The sequence below is a fragment of the Trachurus trachurus genome, assembly GCF_905171665.1.
Source record: "Trachurus trachurus genome assembly, chromosome: 13".
In the NCBI taxonomy this organism is placed as follows: domain Eukaryota; kingdom Metazoa; phylum Chordata; class Actinopteri; order Carangiformes; family Carangidae; genus Trachurus; species Trachurus trachurus.
This window is the reverse complement of record NC_139892.1, coordinates 9,301,372-9,317,362: the sequence shown is the minus strand read 5'-3', so window position 1 is coordinate 9,317,362 and position 15,991 is coordinate 9,301,372. Positions and strand designations below refer to the sequence as shown.

The 15,991-nt window shown below is 45.5% G+C and overlaps 2 protein-coding genes across 3 annotated transcripts in view; one reads left to right on the top strand and one right to left on the bottom strand.

Moving 5' to 3' along the window:
• ankrd13b (ankyrin repeat domain 13B) overlaps positions 1-4,848 on the top strand; it is a gene marked incomplete at both ends in the record, with an annotated part of 61,385 nt that extends 56,537 nt beyond the window's left edge. The window contains 2 exons of the mRNA XM_083985849.1: positions 2,166-2,242; positions 4,647-4,848. Of these exons, the coding sequence (XP_083841975.1) occupies positions 2,166-2,242; positions 4,647-4,848 (279 nt within the window). The remainder of the gene's footprint in view (positions 1-2,165; positions 2,243-4,646) is intronic.
• A 6,162-nt stretch (positions 4,849-11,010) lies between these two features.
• ssh2a (slingshot protein phosphatase 2a) overlaps positions 11,011-15,991 on the bottom strand; it is a 40,044-nt gene continuing 35,063 nt past the window's right edge. For both annotated transcript variants that reach the window (XM_083984875.1, XM_083984874.1), the window contains 3 exons: positions 15,464-15,664; positions 13,679-14,645; positions 11,011-13,287 (listed from right to left, as the gene is read on the bottom strand). In XM_083984875.1, the coding sequence (XP_083841001.1) occupies positions 11,608-13,287; positions 13,679-14,645; positions 15,464-15,664 (2,848 nt within the window). In that variant the 3' untranslated portion in view covers positions 11,011-11,607. The remainder of the gene's footprint in view (positions 13,288-13,678; positions 14,646-15,463; positions 15,665-15,991) is intronic.

Genomic DNA, 15,991 nt, shown 5'->3' with positions numbered 1-15,991 from the left:
CTCTGGGACTTTCTTGTAAATTATATTCCTTAAATTAAAGAGTTTCACCGCATTTTATTAGCTTGGTGCTTTTATTTTGACGGAAAGGCCTTTCTCTCTCGCCCTGGATCCAGTTCCTTACCAAAACAGCGAGTCGACGGCCCCAGACTATAATAGAAGAGTGAAATCCTATCCACACGTTTCCGAACGTCATCTATGGTCAAAACCGGAAGCCGGTTTTGCATCTCCGGTGGAATTGTACGTTTACGTTTCCATGGTTTTCAGTCGTTGTTGTTGTCATAGTTGCGGTAAACGCATGGATCTATTAACGCTGGCTTTTAACACGGATGTCATTTTGTGTGATATGATATCCATTGTTACAGTAAAAGCTGGCGTGATGATCCATGTGTTTTACAGATTTTCATTGAAAAACCCGCGACTACCGAAACCATGGAAACCTAAACATAAAATTCCACCGGAAGAGCAAAACCGGCTTACGTTTTTGACGTTGACAAAAACGTAAGCCGTCATACATCATACATCCACTGAGCTTCCAACATTAATATTAACCTCCTGTGCAGTGTAGGGAGTGCTAACCTTGTTTTTAAATATCTCTCATCAATGTTAATGGCAGCATCAGGGGCTGTGTTAATATTTGGAGCCAGGCAGCAGCTAGTTTACATTCAGTCAGCTCAGAACTCACAGTCAGGCCCGCTGGCTGTCTCTGAGCTGTGTGTGTGTGACTGAGAGCTGCTTCAGCATACATTACATTACAGTAACACAGTGCTTCTCAAACTATGGAGCGCGCCCCACCGGTGGGGAATAGCGATATGACAGGTGGGGCGCGACACGCTGTCATGTTTCCATTTCGTGGTGTCAGCGTATAGTTTTTTTCTCTCCATTTCCGGTTTTCATATAACATTCCTTATTTTGGGTCGAGAGTGACCGAGCCGCGAGAGAAACACCGATGGCCAGTGTTTCTCTTGTGGCTCGCTCGCTCACGTTTCAGTTTTTGCCAGTAGAGTAGGCAAACGTGAAATCAGGTGCGTGGGATTTTTTAGTTTACCTACGGGCAAAAACGGAAACCAGTCGGTTAGAAATAAAGAGAGGAAAAACATAATAGACTTTGTCCCGTGAATGAAGGAGGATTGGATGGTGGCATAATGAGGAAACTGTCACTGTCAGCAGCCACATACAGATAGATAGATAGATAGATAGATAGATAGATAGATAGATAGATAGATAGATAGATAGATAGATAGATAGATAGATAGATAGATAGATAGATAGATGGACGGACGGACGGACGTCTGTCCTGACAGACAGACGAAAGTTTTTCTCAGACATTTCACAGACTTCGTATTGGACAAACAAGATGTTGAATTTGTAAAAAGTCATATGTTGATTATAAACGCTGAGCACCATACGCTCTAGTTTCTGATTAAAGGTGTACAGAAATGGCCGTTTGTCCTGTTTGTCGCGCCGAGTTGTCACGAGTTGCCGCACGAGTTTACCCGAGTAAGGAAAACGAATTTGATTGGTCGTTATCGAGCGGGCGGGATATTCAAAGTTTGGGGCGAGACCGAGCTCCGTGTGTGTGTGTGTGTGTGTGTGTGTGTGTGTGTGTGTGTGTGTGTGTGTGTCTCAGACGTTTGACTGACGGATGATGGATCCAATATCAATGGCTGATGAATTGTGAGCAGCGTGACGTATAATCCGTGCACCTGCATTATCCAATGTGAAAACAAAATTCCACACTTTCATCCTGGATTTTATCAAAAATAGAATTTTGCACAAAGTTTGGGCTACGTCGTCGGAAAGATGAGTTATTACACTAATGTTAGGACCCACAGTGGGCTCAAATTCAATTTTCTTTTCTGTACAGCTTTAAGAAATTATGACGTGACCTAATACCACCCCCACCACGGATCCTCCCCAAAGTGGGGCTTGAAAATCCCCCCTTGAATGACCAAAAAAGTTTGCGAACCACTGCATTAGCAGGACAATGCATCTCATTTCTCTCCGTCTCTCCGTCCATGCCTCTGTCCCTCCACTTCCTGTGCTCGCTCTCTGACTTCCTGTGCGATCTCCTCCTCCCTCTCTCTCCTCTCTCCCTCCCTCTCTCTCTCTCTCTCTCTCTCTCTCTCTCTCTCTCTCTCTCTCTCTCTCTCTCTCTCCGTGTCTAGGTGACCATCTGGGAGGCGCTGACCAACAGCAAGCCGGGGACGCACCCCCTGCCCTGTGACCCGAGTCGCCTGGAGAGGTCAGGCTTCAAATTATCTTCTCTCTTTGATGCCATTCAGCCGTCTTCTTCTTCCTCCTCTTCTTCCTCTTCTGTTGTGTTTCTTTTTTTTTTAATCCACCCACTTCTCTACAGTAAATTACCCATCATTTCCCTCGCTCCTCGCTCCTCCATCCAAAATCCAACCCCTCTGTGATCAGTAAATCAACGAGGGACTTGCAGATAAACTTGGATGAAAGAGCCGATTGTTAAAAATAAATGGGACTTTTATCTTCAAAAGAGCGAGAATCCTCAACAAAAAAAACAAAAAAAACATAAATCTCCATGAGTGTCAGGACAAAAGTGAAATATCCTGCCATTCCTTCACCCATATTGTCTCTGACTTCCTCTCGCTCCTCTTATGTATTGTTATTCTTCAGTGTCTTCTTGCTCTCTTCCATTGTATTTTTTCCATCCTGCAGTTCTTCCCCTCCATCCCTGACTCACATCCTGTATTCCTGTCCTATCCTCCCCTCCTCTATTCTCTTATCCATCCTGCCATTCTCCCCTCATCTCCTATCTACTGCTCACTACACAGTGTATCTGTATGTGTGTGTGTGTGTGTTTGGAGAGAGAGAGTGGGAGGATGAGAGAGTTTCCTGCTTTCACAGTCGACAGTGCTGCTGTTGACTTTAGCCTGTTATCTTCAGACTGTGTTTTCTCTCGCTGTCGTCCCTATTTGTAGACGAGAGGATGGATATACAGATGTCGCTGCTGCAGTGTTTACGTACGGCAAAGTTATAAAGTTTGAGGAAAACTGGGTGTTGAAACATTGTTGACTGCGTTAAAAAAAAAAAAAAAAACTTATGTTGAACTAAATCAGGTTTATTGACTTTTATAGTATGCATGAGTAAACTTTTTTTTTTTTTTTAAGTTGGTGCAACTTGAAAACGAAAATCATTTACTATTTTAACTAAAGTTGTGCCCAGGATTTGGAGTTGATAGTTAACTTCTGCTCTGCAACTGAATGTTATGAACTATTAATAAAAGGTCTAAATTTATATATGAATGCTTTTTTTTTAAAAGATCAAGAACGACATATTAAAGATACGCAAATAAAACCAGCTTTAACTGTAATCTTGATAATGATAAACAGCTCGTCAATCATGGCTAATCTTTATTGTTTAATCATTAAAGGTATAGTTAAACATCTTGGCAAATTGGCCCATTGCTATAATCCCTACCAGGTTTGTTGTCTTTACTTGTCGGTGCAAGCTTTTTTTAGAACGGCGGAGCAGAGTCACAAGCTGCTCAGAGCTACACTACGGAGGCTAATGGGATTTCTTGGTTTCCCTCATCAAACTCATCAAATACACAATCCAACAACTCCAAAATGCTCTGGTGGACAAGTTGTGACCTGCACATTCACCACACTATGAGATAATAACAGAACGTTACAAGACAGAGTTGTTTTCATATTGTAAATTCAGAGACTGCTTGCTGAAAAACTGCCCTTGACAGGAACGTGCATCAGCGGTTTTGCATGAATTTACCTCGAAAACAACTCCGTCTTGTAACCCATTAACAAGTGTGGGTAACGTAGATTCATCCACATTAATATGAGACTCTTTTAATAACCAAAAGCAAACTCCTCGGGGTCTCTTTAACCTATTGGGTATTATTGAAATGTTTAAATTACACAGTAAGATGCATGGGATGCTGTCTTTCTTTTTGTTGCATTAATAACACAGTAAGAAAAAAGGTTGTTACCATCATTTTCTCCTAAACTTTAGTTGTGTTTCCTAGCACTAAAGCCCACTGGTTTCCAGTAATTCTTGTTCCCCATAGTCTTGTTTTCTTCACCTGTTCCTACATTTATGGTCCAGCAGGAGCCACTAATGAACTGTCTGTATGTTATCGCTGCCTGAGCTGTACGACCAAATGACACTGTGAATTACAAGTATATCTGTCTCTGTCTTTAACGACCTCCTCCACGTCACGCTGAAGTTTTTATGACTGATCTAACTTTCTACTGTCTCTGTGTGTGAAACTCTAACTCTCAAACTATAAATGTAAATTAAATCAAAGCTGAGGAGTCACAGAGGTTTTCTTCTTTTCTTTTCTAATAAACCAACAGCAAAATCCAATTTATTTCAGCATTAAACATTCATTTATCATTAGACAATGGCCTCCAGGACAATCAATCAGCTCTACTGTTGTAAGAAAAGATCATTAACACGCTTTTGCTCCTCTCTAGACGAGGTTCAATTGCCAGAAGAACAAAGAAGAGACTCCAAGAGTTTACCAAAAGTTGTTCTTATTAAAGGTTTAAGACGTCAGTAAATTATCTATTAACCAATGGTAATCAATTATAAGCTGTCTCCAAAGTTTTCTAACGTGTTGTCGTAACATGCCCATCTAATTTATCCTGTACTACTGTTCCTAGGACCCCCCAGCACAAGCCCCGCCCCCCCTCCAGCCTCTGCTCCACCCCCTCCAAGAAGCAGCCCAACAGCTGCAGCTATGACGAGCAGCTGCGCATCGCCATGGAGATCTCGGCCCGGGAGCAGGAAGAGGCGGTGCTGCGGCGGCGGCAGGAGGAGGAGGAGCTACAGCGCATCATCCAGCTGTCACTCATGGAGAAATGAGAGGCTGGAGGAGGGGCAGGGGGTGTAGGGTGGGGCAGGGGAGGGGTCTGGACCAAGGACAGGTGGGAGAAAAAGGAGGGCCGGTAATAGACGACTTTAAAGTTTAAAGCACACTGAAAGGGACAACGAGGAGTTTTGGAAAAGCAAAGCGTTTTCACACTACATTTGTGAGCCTCCGCGCGCACCGTGAAATTCTTTGACCGGCGCAAGACAGACTCATGTTTTCACTCATCAATAATCAAAGTCAGAGGTTCGAAGACGATCAGATACCGTCGTAGCTCCGACCATAAACGGCGATTCGGCGGCGTTGTTCTCATGACTCGCCGGGCAGCGTCCGCGAAACCGAAAGTAAGGAAACGCTGGTCGGCTCGACCAGCGTTTCCTCCACCACTAATAATAACAAAATAACGATAGAGACAAAACAATATATTTATCGAAAATGGAGCCATTAACAAGTGTGGGTAGCGTAGATTCATCCACATTAATATGAGACTTTTTTATTGTCGCGGAATTTTTCATTCTGCCACTGGAGAAACTCCTCGTTGTCCCTTTAAAGTGGCTGGATATAATCATCTTAGTGGTTTCATGCGATCAAATCGACCCCTCCTCTTCTCTTCCGTCGCCTTAGCCAGACTCCTGTGGAGGTACATTTGTGTCTTTATTATTCAATCCAAAAAAAAAGTTGATTTAAACAAAAAAAGCTATTTTCAATCAAATAAAAAAAAGGGTTTGAATGCAAAAAAATATTTGAGACCCAAAAAATTGCATTTGAACCCTTTTATTCTTTGATTGAAAAGTTTTGTTTTGTTTGGTGAGTTATTATTTGATTGAAAATATTTTGGGGGATTTTTTGTATTTAGGCCATATTATGGGTAGGATATTTGTGTCTTTATTATTCAATCAAAAAAAAGTTGATTAAACAAAAAAAGCTATTTTCAATCAAATAACAACTCACTTCCATTAAAAAAAAACCTTTTCAATCAAAGAAAAAAGGGTTCAAATGCAATTTTGTGGGTCTCAAATATGTTGAAAAAAAATGAAAATATACTACCAACTTTTCTTATGATTGAATAATAAAGACACAAATGTACAGTACCTCCATAGGACTCCTCCCACCAAGCCATACGGTGACGCGGCTGTCCAGGTTTCCTCTCTCTGGTGCCACAAGGTACTTTTCTTGACCAGTGCCAGTTTACAACCAACAACAATACATCCAATACAACAAGTTCAGAATGAATGCCTCCTTTGATGAGTGATTACTGTCTGTGTGTATGTCTGTGTGTGTGTGTGTGTGTGTGTGTGTTTCAAAACCAGCTCTCGCACAGGGGTCAACAGGTCACCATGTGTCCTGTTAAAGGTACAGTAGTGTGTGTTAGGCCCAACTCTCTGCTCCAGCACTAACACATGCTCACTCTTTGTGAGTCCTTTTGCCACTGAGTTGTGTGAGTTTCAGTCTTTAACTGTGGACGGAGCAGCGAGGAAGAGGACGAGGAAGAGGAGGAGGAGCCGGTGTCGCTCCTTCAGTAACGGACGGTCAAGTTGAGTTGAATGTCGACAAACCATCTGACTTCCTCAGTTTTTAATGAGAAACGTTTAAAAAACAACTTAAACATAAAAAAAAGACCACAAAAAAAACTGATACATTTCTTTTTTCTGTCTTTTTTTTTTTTATTATTTGCACAAAATCCAGATGTACTGTACTTAGCTTTGTGGGTGGATCACATATATGACTGTTAATGGATGTAGACGACAAGTTTGAGCACAAAGTAAACTCAGGCCGGCTCTAGTTTTAGCCTGATGTTTAGACTTGCAGCAGCACAGATACAGAACGAACACTTGGTGTAATAACTATACTGTATGTGAATGTGAATACGAATGCAGAAAAAAAAGGCCTCTGTGAGTGTGTGTGAGTGTGTGTTAATCCAAACAATAAAGGGACAACGCTTGTGGTTTGTAAGTAAGTGAATTGTGGAGTAGAAATGTATCCGAAAGAGATTTTCTTGTATATTTGCATCCTCTCACCTTTTACTGAGCGGATGGTTTCTGTGTTTCTGTGTAGTCACGGTACAGTGTGTGTACAATATTTCAGCATGGCCTGCACTCTGCGTGAGGCCCGTTGTGTCTGATCCTGAGTCCGGCCTTGGAGACCTGCAATATCACGAGGAGGAAGAGTCACTGTCATGCGGCAGGGTTCAGCTTTTATTGCCCCCCCAAGAGCCTCTCTCCACAATGAGCTGGAAACAAAAAGTGTAAAATCATCCAAAAACTAAACAAAGGATTGGCAAAGATTGTTCAAGTCTTAGCTCTCATAATTGCAAGTGACTTTTATTGCAGGGCTCAAGGCTAAGGCCAAACCATGGGGAACATGTTTTGTTTGCAAGAGATGGGAGGAGAGGACCAGCTTTTTTTTTTGTTATGTTTCTTCTTCTTCTTCCTGTTTCTTTTTTTATATCATTTCTTTGAAAGAAATGTAAAGGTTTCACACTCCAATATCAGCACAAACGGAGGAGGACCACCTCCGTGATTCATAGTCGAGCTTTGCCTGGTTGATAAGACAGAAAAGAAAAAAAAAATTCATTTTTTTACTTTTTAAAAAATGTTGCAGAAAAAGAGACGCAGCCGAATGTTTTCATGGTGTAACGCTGGGAGATGAATTCAGATAATGATTCGAATAAAGAAACATCTTTTTTCAGCAGCAATGTAAAGAGTGGGTTATTTTCTAATCCCCCCCCCCCACACCTGCCTTCAGACCTTTTTCTTACCCAACCCTGAGTGCTGAGTGCTTTCTAGTTTAAGTTAGTCTTCTGGTCGTCTCCAGTGAAGGACGGTGGCAAAAGCAACTAGAGAATGCATTTCCCGAAGGAAATACGGGTGAATGCTGGAAGCTGGAAGGTGAATGAGCTGAATTAATTGTTGAAATAATGCTGAATTAAGTGAGGAAACGGCTGAAGCAATCTTGACAAGATGAAACAATATCTGAAGAGTAAAAGTAGAACATATAAGACAGAGGCTATGAAGTGGTTGGAAATAACTTATGTTGAAGAGCAGTATGTAGTAAAAGAGTGGGTTATTTTCTGGTCATCTCCAGTGAAGGACGGTGACAAAAGCAACTAGAGAATGCATTTCTTGAAGGAAATGCGGGTGAATGCTGAAAGCTAGAAGCTGAATAAATTGGAGCACAAAAGGGAACCAGTGACATCATCACCCTTGTGAACGCCCACACAAGAGGTTAAATAGTGAGTCTCCACACCAGATAGTTGGACCAGTCCCAGCCTGGTCAGCTGCGTACATGAACTGATGAAGCCTCTTGGATGAGAGGTGAAACGTCTTCCTAGACAAATAACTAAGTCCAGTTGCTTTCGATTTAACCTCCTTTGAAATACTATGACCTGGACAAATGAGAATATGCACCGGCTTATGGAAGACAGAGGATGAATGAAATGGTTGGAAATTGTTTGAATTGTTTAAGATTAGTATGGAGAAAATTGAAACGCTGACGTGTACTCAAATATATTTAAAACTGACAGCTTTAAAACATTGCTGAACCATTATAACTTGAATAGCTGAAGAGCAGTATGTAGTAAAACAGTGGGTTATTTTCTAATCCCCCCCACCTGCCTTCAGACCTTTTTCTTACCCCACCCTGAGTGCTGAGTGCTGGCTGGCAGCAGCTTTCTAGTCTAAGTTAGTCTTCTGGTCGTCTCCAGTGAAGGACGGTGACAAAAGCAATTAATTTCTCACAAGATATGGAAAGCTGGGGTGTCACTCAGCAGCACCAGAGAGAGCCGGTCTGTTTTTAGCAGCTTCCACCTCCATCATCCTCCCTGTGACATGGATTCCCAGCACCTCAGCCAGATCCTAGGGTTTTTTTTTTGCCTGTAGTTATTTTAGGCGTGACAGGAAAGAAAAGGACAGCTCAGAGACTGTCAGCCCTCGAAGAAACCCCACTCGGCGGCGTCGGTTGCACCATGGCAGCTTCCATGGTGGGTGAGAGAAAATAGGGGAAAATGAATATAATTTTTCTGTGTGAATCAGCAGCTCTGACTCAGCCCCGACATTATGAATAACATCAGTACGGTGGAAGCAAGCAAGCAGCGGGGCGCAAGGGTGTGTGAAGGGAATCCGTAAAGAGCCACACAGACACACAAAAAACACAAGGTATGTGTGTGTGTAAGTGTGTGTGAGTCGGAGAGAAATTGATAGCAACAGTATTGTGCAAAGATGACGTATGCTAATCTCAGATAAACACTCAGAATAACCCTCTCTCTTCTGCTCCACTGATTTTTATTCCTTGTGGTTTCAACCAGTTGTTCATGACAGTTCAGTTTTAGGACATGCACTGTAAAAAAAAAAAAAAAAACCCTACACTCTCTGCTAGGGGTGTGCCAAAAAAATCGATTCACATAAGAATCGCAATTTTCATTTGATACAATTCAGAATCGATATAAAATGCTGGCTGTCGGCCTCCATTTCCTTAGAATTTAAAAGGCAGCATGTTTAACTGCACAATTTTTTTTATGTGATATTGCTTTTATGCAACAGTTTCAACAATTCCATCTAAGCATGGATAAATGTTTAAAACTCAATAAATGTGAAAAAGACACTTCAGTCATTCTGTCTTGCAAAGCAGACTGGAGTAGATCATGCGGATCCTTTGCACACCGATAGACTGAAGCAGAAATCATTATGAATCAAATCGTTTTGAGTCGAAAATCGATTTTGACTCGAATCGTAGCCCCACAAATGAGAATAGAATCGTGAGATAGTAAAAGATTCCCAACCCTACTCTCTCTGCAGACGTGGATTTAACTGGTGAAATCATCAGGGGTTGATGAGGCTGCTGATTCACTACAAAAAAAAGAAAACATAAAGCTTAGATGTCCTTTTAAGTCTGGTCATTTCTTGAATGTCATTCTTTCCAGGTCAGTGGCAGGTTTGTGCATATGTGTGTGTGTGTGTCTGTGTCGCAGCAGGGGCCCCGGTGGCCTACATCTCCCTGTTTAATTACCCACATGAAACAGTAGGTAAAATGTCAGCCTGAAATAAACTGCAGAGAGACGGTTTCCCTGAGGAGATGGGACTGACTTGTTCAAAGACACAGCGACTTGTAGTTAAACATGACAAGCGGAATATATTTCTGTTTTATTCTCAAGGTTATAGAGTTGGATCTCCACCCATCTGACCACTGACAGTGTAGTGTTTTTTTTTGTCTTTTTTTATGTGTGTGGGTAGTTTAAAGGGATAGTTTAGTCATTATCTACTCACCCTCATGTCGACTAAGGGCTGGGAGAAGTTTCAGAGTCCTCCGTGCCTTCTCTGAGTTACAGGGGGGTCCGTGCAGCACTGCATGTCCATATGACGGTTGAGAACGGGGCTAAATTTTTTCTTTGTCCAAAAAGACACACCAAAAAACATCCAAATACCTCCATAGTGCTTGTCTGTAATGTCCTTCTTGTATTGAAGCCCCAACGTGAGAAATTGTTCAGAAAAAAATTAAATAAGTCTATATTTTTAAGCTTGTTTGTAGCGGAAGCTCCCATTGTCTCAGTTCACTGCTCTGCCAATGTCTGTGCAAATCTTGCGCGATTTGCCTTGACACCCGGTTCACGGCTCCGCAAATCGCGTGAGATTCTGGCAGGGCAACACTGGGAGCTTCCACGACAAACAAGCTTAAAACATATACGTATTTAATTTTTTTCGGAACAATTTCTCATGTCGGGGTTCAATACAAGAGGGACATTACAGACGAGCAGTATGGAGGTATTTGGATGTTTTTTGGTGTGTCTTTTTGGATGAAGAAAAGTGAGCACCATTCACAACCATTATATGGACAAATACTGCTGCGCGGACCCCCCCGTAACTCCGAGAAGGTACGGAGGACTCTGAAACTTCTCCCAACCCCTAGTCGACATGAGGGCGAGTAGATAATGAGTGAAATTTCAATTTTGAGTGAACTATCCCTTTAAGTGTTTTCTTTCTCCACAACAGAGTTCCTGTTGTGACACATGTTCACTACATTTCTCCTGTGCCTCACAATGCTGCAGTTCTGTGTGTGTCCAACAGGTGGCGGTAAAGTCAATGATACGTTGTAGGTTACATCTCAAGCCTGTAACACTCATCTCATTGTAAATCAGGCAGAACACAAGAAAAATGTCATCGTGGTTAAAAGAAAAACTCATATTTATTTACTGCTAAAACACTGAATAAAAAAAACAAAAGCATCATGTCAGCTTTGTCCTGGTTTAATTAAAAATCTGAATAAAGACATGTTTGTCTGCTTTGAAAACAAGAGACAGGTCTACTGAGATCAGTGCAAACGAATCCTCTGCAGGGTAAGAAAGAGTTTTTCCAAAATAAAAAGAGAAAATCATTGAAACAGTAAAGTGCATGTTTTGAGAAAAAGCCCCTCTGACACAGGTAGCGAGGGTCACACACTGAAACAAACAACTCTTTAAAAAAAGAAAAGAAAAAAAAGGGGGGGACATAGTGGAGTGTGAACAGTTTTGCACCTGCTCAGTCTGGACATTCATATTTCATTTCTGTACATACAAACCTGATCTCCAGTTCAAACACAAGCACATCCAGTGGTTCACATGCAAACACAAGTTCATCGTTCTGCTCTTACACGCTGTACATACAACAGGAGGTTATACTGCTACACATTCATTCATACTTCTGCTTCATGCGACGTCTCTCTCTCTCTCACGCACGTGCACATCTCCAGTTGCGTCCGTTTGTTTCCAGTCTATTGCACTGAGGTTACATGGTATTATATAGCACAGTGACGGCTCGCTGCTGCTTCTTCTCCGCCGCCGACGCTTTCCGCGGACGTCTCGACGACGAGTGTCCTCTCCCCTGCTGGCGCGACGGGACGACCGCGCCACCGTCTGGCTCTTCCCTCTGACCCGTCTCCTCCTTGGGACAGAGGCTGGGCGGCGAGGAGGAGGAGTCGTCGTCGCCGATCGGAGAAGTTACACAAGGAGAAAGTGTCTTTTCGGCACAAGTGTTTCCGGCCAACACTTTCTGCTTCTTCCAGGTGTCGTCGTGGTGAGACGGCGACGCGTTGAAAGAGTCCTGCGAGTGCGAGGAGGACGTCGACGTCGTCCTGGCGTGCGGCTGCCTCCGGTCGAGGTCGCTGAGGTCGTTGGCCGACAGCTCCAGACAGTCCAGTTTGGCCAAGGAGGCCGACCTCTTCATGAGCGAGGGCGGGGTGAGGCCGGCCTGGCGGATGCGAGCCTCCAGCTCCACGGCTCGGTGCCAGCCGCTCGGCTCCAGGAAACTCTTCCCCTCTCGCCGCTTTCGAGGTCTCTGCTGCTCACAACTCGCCGCTTTACCGGGCCCCGGCTCCGTGTCCATGGCATCTCTGAGCGCCTGAGGCTGCTCCGGTTCCTGCGCTGCGTCGTCGCCGTCCGCCGTCTCCAGGCCGACGCCCTCGTGGAGGAAAGCCTGCAGCTCTCTGAGCGTTTGCTGAATCCTCTCCAGCTCCTGGCTGCCGCGAGCCAGCCTGCTCTGGGCGTCGCAGCCGGGGACGCAGCCGCCCCCGCGCTCGCCGTGCGGACCGTCGCCGCGCTCCGTCCGTCTCTCATCTGTGTCCGTCTCCTGCGCCGTCACTCCGTCCACGGTCATTAGGTCTGAGCGGCGGGCGTGAGGCGCGGTCTGACACTGCTGCTGGTTTTGGCTATGGAGCCGGGCTGAGGTATTTAGAGACGATTCGACCGCCGGACCGGTAGCGGCCGGTGGTGATGATGTCGGCATATGGCTATCTATGGATGTGTGCACAGTGACGGGTATAGCACCGGAGACGAGGCTGATATCTGAGCTGAAGGAGGACGACGGGTCAGGGAGTGCGTCCGTGCCTGAGGAGTCGAGTCTTTGCGGCTCGTGTTTTGACCCTGTGTGCTTCTCTCTGTCTTTGGACTTGGATTCAGCCGTGATCTCTCCCTGAGTGATACGTAGTTCTGTGGAGTGATGATGCGGTGGCGGCGGGGGATGCTCTGTGCTGGGGGAGTGCAGCGGCGACCGCTGACTTACCGCCGCCATCTCCATCTCCTGTTTCAGCTTCTGCTCCAGCTGCTCGGTGGCGCGCCTCACCGAGCCTGCCGGCCAGTCGCGCGGCAGCATTGAGGGAGACTGCGGGTGCGAGGGCGAGGGCGGGGTGGAGGAGCCGCGCGGCGCGACGGCGACTTCGGAGGACTCGGCCTCCTCCGAAGTCTGATGTTCCGGCCGGACGAGCTCGGGGCTGTGGGAGGACGAGGACGGGGGAAACGGCGACAGGGAGGAGGAGGCGGAGGACGGAGAGGGAGAGAGGCAGGACGCCGGGTGGCATATGGCTTCGATCTCGGTGACGATATGGCGGACAGATACTCCGTTGTCATGGGGAGGGTGATGAGTTCGGTCGGGGCTGGCTTTGTCGACGCCGTCTTCAGAATTCGGAGAAACCTACGAGACAGAGAGGAGACATGGAGACTGTGTTAGTCATCGGTCATAGGCAGAGACATCAATTTTATCCTCTACATACAACACCACTAATACAATAAGGTGCAAACTAATGCGTGTTAAACCTCTAGTGTCTTTGACTCTTTTCTCGGCCTCCAGCAGGTGTCACTGTGAAATGATTGAGTGTTAAGATAGCGTTTCTGTATGTGTGTCTCCCAAAATGTGTCCCCTATGTTCCTTGTTTTTATCATGTGAAGCACTTTGAGCTGCTATGGGCATGAAAAGTGCTTTACAAATAAAGCCTAATTGATCGATCATCACGCAGCCTCTTGGCCTCTCGGCTGCTTATTGTCTGCCTGAAACATAACAGTGAATAGAAGGAAGAGTCTGTTACCTGACTCCCGTTCCCCGACTCTGTCTCCTCTTCCTCCTCCTCCTTATCTTCCGTTTCTTCCTCCTGGGACAGAAGAAGACACGACGTCCTCTGCTGCTCCGACAGCGTCCGAGTTCTCCCGTCCTGAGCCAAACCCAGAAACTTCTCTCTGGCGCTGAAGAAGTCGATGCTGTCCGCGCTGTGGTTCGAAGAGCCGTCGGCGTCGCCTCGGCTGTCGAAGGCACCGCCCGTCTGTAGCTCGCTGGGGTTGTTGTTGTCGTCGCTGGCAGCCGGGGGGAGAAGGGGGCTGAGGGGGCTGTGTTTGTCACTTGTTGTTAAATCAGACAGCGATCGATCTATCGTATCCGAGTCGGTGGATCCCAGGGTGAGCGGCGAGATTTCTTCTGAGCTGCAGCTGCGCTCGGGGAAACTTAGGGAGAGTTCTGCTGGTTTGTTTCTGGGCGCCGAGAGCGACAGGTGCGTGGGAGGGGCCCGGCGAGCGCGCTGCAGCTCCGGAGTAGGAGGTAGGATGTGGAGCGCCGGCGGCGGGTGGTGGGGGAGAGCGACGGGCACGGTGACGGCCACACTCGCCGAATTGTCCAGTCTTTCCTCTGGGACCACGGTGGCCGCTCGGGGCCGGGGGAGGGGGAGGGGGAGGGGAAGCAGGAGGAGTTCGTCGGCACAATCTGATCCGACCTCTTCCTGAACCGGTGAGTCACGCACGCCGTTGGTGTGTGAGTCAGAGGTGAGAGCGTTGTTGTTTGATTGTTTGGCGGTTTCCCCGGGCTCGGCAGCTCCGAGAGCCTGCAGCACGGCCGCGCCCAGGAAGTGATGCAGGGAAGGGGAGGAGGCGGTGGTGTTGTTGTTGTGAGAGTCCGAGCGGCCCAGAGAGTGGGAGGAAGCCTTGCACAACGACAACGACGACTCCGGCCGAACCGATAGGTCGCTTTCAGAGTGGGAGCGCCATAGCTTATTATGCCTTTGTTTGCTGTGGAGGAAAAGAAAAACAATGGTTATGTTGGCGCTGACTGCAGGATGTTGTATACCGGCCGTACGAACGCTTCTTTTTTTTGTTTTTATGCTGTTTTATGCTGTTCTGTTAAAAAAAATATTTTGTCTTTATGTAAAGCACATTGAGTTGCCTTGGTATGAAATGCGCTATATAAATAAAGATGCCTTGCCTTGCCTTGCCGTGCCTATAGCAGGGTATATACAGGAATCTTCAAGTTAATTTTAATACCTTTTAAAGACTTTTTCAAGACCTTCTCAATATTTTTTAATACCTCACCGCCGCTTCAAACTGTAACCATTTACATCAATGACTGACTTTGTACGCAACAGTTTTAGTTTGTGATAAAGACTATCAAGATTATGACCACTATGATACAACAGAACTCAAAATAGGCTGGGATAATAAATCAAAGGGCAAAGTTTATAAAAAAAAAAAAACATTGCTCCACTCTCAAAAAACAAAAAACAACAATCACGACAGTCATGACATGTGCCTCAGCTCTTTGGTCTAGTTTCCAGTAGGGCTGTAGCCGATATCCGAGTACTCGAGTACTCGCTCGACTTGGGCGGCATCCGAGTGCCATTACACTACTCGAATACTCGCTTGCCCGGTTCATCTTTGTTTTTTTAATAAAACAAATAAATTCACACACTTTCACAATGTTTTTTAGGACTCAAACTCTTGCTAATTCAGAAAAAAATACCTTCAAAATATAAGAATTTATAAAGTCGTGAAAAGACTTTTCCCAAAATTGATTGATCACCTTTTAATACTTTTTGTATAGGAAACCTCACCTGGCCAGCAGAATTCCCTGATACTCTTCCAGCTGTTTCATGAAGGAAGGGTTGGGTTTGGTGACGCTCCGTCTCTCCTTCACGTAGTCGAAGGCCGTGTCCAGGTCCCAGCCGTACTCCTTCATGGCGTAGGCGATCACCGTGGAGGCCGAGCGGCTCACGCCCATCTTACAGTGAACCAGACACTTTGCACCGGCTTTCCTGTCAGAGACGGAGGCAGAGGAGTGAGGACTGTGCTGCATTACAGGAACAACACTGAGAATCACTGGAGAGTTAAAGGGATAGTTCAACATTTTGGCAAATTGGTCCATTGCCATAATCCCTATAGTCATAGCAGTAGGTTTGTTACCTTTAATTGTCCGTGCATGTTATTTTTAGAACGGCGGAGCAGAGCCGCGAGCTGCTCAGAGCTACGCTACGGAGGCTCATGGGATTTATTGGTTTCCCTCATCAAACTCATCAAATACACAATCCAACAACTCCAAAACACTCTGGTGGACAAGTTGTGACCTGCACATTCACCACGCT